General features: G+C 29.9%; 1 protein-coding gene across 1 annotated transcript; it reads left to right on the top strand.

Annotated features, from left to right (window-relative positions):
* The first annotated feature begins 1294 nt into the window (after positions 1 to 1294).
* LOC131626181 (GRF1-interacting factor 3-like) lies at positions 1295 to 4115 on the top strand. Its single transcript, XM_058897012.1, has 4 exons — positions 1295 to 1453; positions 1886 to 1962; positions 3465 to 3558; positions 3641 to 4115. The coding sequence occupies exons 1-4, from the start codon at positions 1400 to 1402 to the stop codon at positions 3983 to 3985; spliced, it is 570 nt and encodes a 189-aa protein (XP_058752995.1). The 5' UTR covers positions 1295 to 1399; the 3' UTR covers positions 3986 to 4115.
* The last annotated feature ends 420 nt before the right edge of the window (positions 4116 to 4535 follow it).

Genomic DNA, 4535 nt, shown 5'->3' with positions numbered 1-4535 from the left:
ACAAAATAAATTATATTTTTCTTTTGAACTCTACTTTATTTAATATTCCATAATTTTTAACAAATGGTACTTTATTTCTTTTTGAAAAAAACATATTTAAATGTTGTAGTCTTAATCTTTTTCGTATTAATGTTTAAGAAAAGACTTTTTTCAGTAAAAAATCAGATAAAAGCTTATTTTATATAACTTCTTATAAATTAATTTAAATTTTTTATATAAATATTAGTATAAAAATGATTTACATTATCATTCATTGTGATTAGTATAATATTATTTTACACTAATGATGTATAGCCTATTTTTTCAAAAGTATAATTGATGTATATCAGTAGTGTAAAAATGTTTTATATTGTTAGTTATTCGTAAGGTTAAATATTTATAATAATTTATAATTATTTAATTATAATTTTAAATATAATTATATTTAAAATTTTTATATAAATATTAGTATAAAAATGATTTACATTATCATTCATTGTGATTAGTATAATATTATTTTACACTAATGATGTATAGCCTATTTTTTCAAAAGTATAATTGATGTATATCAGTAGTGTAAAAATATTTTATATTGTTAATTATTCGTAAGGTTAAATATTTATAATAATTTATAATTATTTAATTATAATTTTAAATATAATTATATTTAAATTATTTTTTATGAATAACAGTAATAAACTGATCGCCTAAAATTTATATCATTGACAAAACATATCACTATGTCTATTAAAATAAATATAATTAACAAATACTAATAAATAATAAATAATTTTTTAAATTAAAAGATAGTGCACCGACAGTGTAATAGTTTCACACTGTCATCCAATAGAAAACTATTAATTTGTCATATCATTAAATTATTTTTTAAATAAAAAATGAGTTAATTGAATACGTGATAGTGATTGATTAACAGTGTAAAAATACTTTACAAACATCACCTATTTTCTCTAATTTTCTACTTTAAAAAATTCATAATTAACAATTAATAAATAAATTTTGAGTTTAAAGGTAATGCACTGGTAAACTAACTTTACACATACAACCAATCAAAGTCATTACGCTTGCCATGTCATATTAGTTTTTTTAAATTAAAATTGAGTTTTAATTGGATACATGATTGTTTGTGACTGGTTGACACTGCATTTGCATATCCTTTTTTCTCATAAATTTTTCAGTCAGAAATAAATAATATCTTTTCTTTTTTCTTTAAGTAAAATAAAATAATTAAATATCACTATTTTTTTTTACAAGAGACTCATCTTTAAACCAATGCAGAAATCAATAAACAGCGAAAACTCCACATTTGAAAGTTTCACTTTCAGTTTCAGGGAAAGAAGAAGAAGAAACGCTAGGGTTTTGCGTATTCACGTTTCACACTTCAAACAACAGAAGCACAAAAATGATGAACGGTGATCCTTCTCTCTCCATGTTATCGACCGAACAGATTCAAAAGGTGCCTACTTTTTTTCCTTCACCAATTTCTCTTCTTCGTTTTTTTTTTTCCGTTACGTTATATCTATATCTATAGATTTATCTATACGCTTAGGAATTCCATAAAAATGTAACCTTTCGCTGTTATTATTTTCTGTTGTCCTTTTCGCGTTTTGGAAATGTCACCAAATGTCATCGAATGTGTGCTGTGTTCTTCTCTGTTTCTTTCCTTGTGCCCTAAGTTATGAATTCGTTTTTCCTCTTTCGTTAAATTTTCTACATTTGTTCAATCCAATGTGCATCGTAAAGTTCATTTTGTTATCTGTATTGAGATGAATGCATAATGCATAAGGCACTTTGCTGAAAAGATTGGATTTGGACTTTTGATTGAAATGATTATGGGTTGCTTTACCTGAGTTTTTATCCTATGTACTGGTTTTTATTCTTGAGGCAGTACTTGGAGGAGAATAAGGAGTTGATACTGGCAATAATGGAAGGAAAAAGCCAAGGGAAGTACGCCGAGATCGCGCCGTAAGTAGTCGTCTCTTTTTCATTGTGTTTAAGTTGTATTGATGTGTTTGTTTCTAGGTATTGTCAAGTGGTTTTGGCTGCATTCTCTTTTTTCTGTCACGAGTCTCTGAATCATTTTCTTTGTTTTCTGTGAATTTTATTGCATACAATTTAGTATTCTATGGTAGTTAACTTGGAAACCCTCTCTAATTTACACAAACATGTAATTCCTTTTTTTATCTGTGTTTGTGTTGAAAAACCGCAAATGGGCCTTGCTTGCTCTTGAAAACTATGTAGCCGACACTTCTGAAAAAATGTGTGTATGTGTAAGTGTCGGTGTCTGAAACCAATACCGACACTTGTCACGTTTAATTTATTCATTTTTTAAAATTACTATCAGTATTGACGTGTCAGTGTCGTGTTTCTGGTGTCCGTGCTTCATAGCTTGAAAAACAAGGAAGACAGGTTATTCTTAGATTGTAGCTTATGTGATTTGATAAATGAAACATAGTTAATGTTAAAAATAGGACTTAATGAAAAAGTGTTTTAAAGAAGTATGTTTCATTCTCAGCTAACATTTAATTGTATGATAAATCCAGATGCTTAAATTTTGATGAAGGTTGCCATTATGAATTACATGTTCAAGTAACACATGGTAGAAATAATCTTTCCACTTTAACTATTATATCCTTTTGTACCTTGTTCATTCTTGCAGTGGTGAAATATTGGTCATAACTTAGTTAAATGTGTAATAGTTTATTAGAAGAAATTTCTAGGAAGAACACATTTTTAGCAGTAGATCAAACTGGTGTTAAAATGAAAATGTTTAATGGGTAATAGTATGATAGAATACATACACTCATAGGAAAATTCAGGAAATGGCAAAACCTTCCATCCTCTTCTATTCGAGGAGTTTAATCCAAGTAAGGCATGCTTGATATCTAATATGGTGCCATGAATAATGGGTATGTTGAGAATAATTTAAATGAAAATAACATGAATACCAATTGGACAAAGAATATTTTTCTTCTTTTTCTTTTATGAATTGTGTGCCATGCGCTAATTTCCACATGTTTGGAAAATGTTTGTGCCGCCTGGTATTTGGTTTGGATTGCCTAAGTAAGTGCTTGAGATTCTCATATTGTTGTCCCAAATTAGCTTTGTCTTTCCCGTTGATGAATATAAAGTAGTGCTTGGTAGATAAGTTAGAACAGGACAGAAAATGTTTAGTGTTGTGCATGTATAAAATAAAACATGACATTAAGAAAGAGTGGCACATTTTGACTTCACTGCATAGAATCGAAGCAACGATATCTACTTCCATTCTATTCATATGCTAAACACTACCTTAGAGTTGTAGCCTGCTATTTAATTTGAATTTGCTTGTTGCAAGTATCATTTACTATATGGTGTGGTTGCCTTCTCCATTGTTATCTATGGTTTATCGTATTGTGTATTGCTAACAATAATTAAGCTTGTGGCCTGGCATATTTATACGGTGTTATTCTTATAACCTAATACAGATATCAAACCAAGCTTCAAGATAACTTGACTTTTCTTGCCAGACTTGCTGATTTTGATTCCCAGCCTGAGCCTCAGGCACAGATGCATTCTCAGGTTGTTAAGATCATTTGATTATCCAGTCAAACATAAGTTTGAGTTATAATATTTCGTTACTCATGTGAAAATTGTGTCACAGGGACAAGGCATGCAGCGGCTGCCTCAAGTAGCAATGTCCCAGCAACGACCGGACTTCTCTATCGGAAACACGGCTTTCGATATGAATGAGCAGCAGCAGCAGCAACAACACTTGGCAATGCCCTCCCAACAGCCTGATCTTTCAACTTCAAAGTTGGCTTTCCAGATGAATGAGCAGCAGCACTATAAGCAACCAGCTTTCATCCAACAGCGTCAACTTTTCCCTGAAGGCATGAATAGTTTTTCTGGTACTAACAACAGTAGCATGCAAACAAGAACCTTTAATCTGCCAGATACCCCATCATTCAACCAAATGGGCTCAGATGCAGGTCCTGGTTGGTCTTAGGAGCAGTCAGTATTTGGACCTTGTGAAAAAACTGGATGTTTACAAAACTATGAAAATGTCTTCCAATTTTTTACAGTCATACTTTTCCGTTCATATCAGAAATGAAAAATGTTTTATTATTTTTGTTGAATTACCTTTTATTTATAATTTTTGTTCAAAGTTCTGTTAAGTCAGTGCTGTTTTTGTTAATCTTCTTACCTGTTAAAATAATCATTCCCTTCTGGAAAATGCTAGTCTCCAGGATTTTTTTTTTATTGAAAATACTATGTTTCTAGTCCCATTGTAAAAGAAAATATGCAGCGGTAAGGTAAAAAATAATGCCTGTCAAAGTGTTTTTGATAATACTTTTATATGTTTTTCCATACCCCTGCCAATATAGTGTGATACAACTGATAAATATTTGGCCTCTTAATTATTTAGGGAAAGGTTAGAAAATATGTGTTGGGACGTAAACTTTTAAATGAGTAATAGTAGAAGAGGCAAAATTAATTCTATAGTTAAAGTTGTAGAATTGATTCTCGAGTGATTTTGAGATGTTTGGTTTTTCTAT

This window comes from Vicia villosa, unplaced genomic scaffold (genome assembly GCF_029867415.1).
Source record: "Vicia villosa cultivar HV-30 ecotype Madison, WI unplaced genomic scaffold, Vvil1.0 ctg.000273F_1_1_3, whole genome shotgun sequence".
NCBI lineage: Eukaryota > Viridiplantae > Streptophyta > Magnoliopsida > Fabales > Fabaceae > Vicia > Vicia villosa.
This window is presented reverse-complemented; position numbering and strand designations above follow the sequence as displayed.

What these genes read in the sequence shown, in the direction of transcription:
- LOC131626181 (XM_058897012.1), top strand. Translation starts at nt 1,400, where the DNA reads ATGATGAACGGTGATCCTTCTCTCTCCATGTTATCGACCGAACAGATT. An exon ending in CGACCGAACAGATTCAAAAG is followed by an intron (nt 1,454 to 1,885) that starts GTGCCTACTTTT and finishes TTCTTGAGGCAG; the next exon opens with TACTTGGAGGAGAATAAGGA. An exon ending in AGGCACAGATGCATTCTCAG is followed by an intron (nt 3,559 to 3,640) that starts GTTGTTAAGATC and finishes ATTGTGTCACAG; the next exon opens with GGACAAGGCATGCAGCGGCT.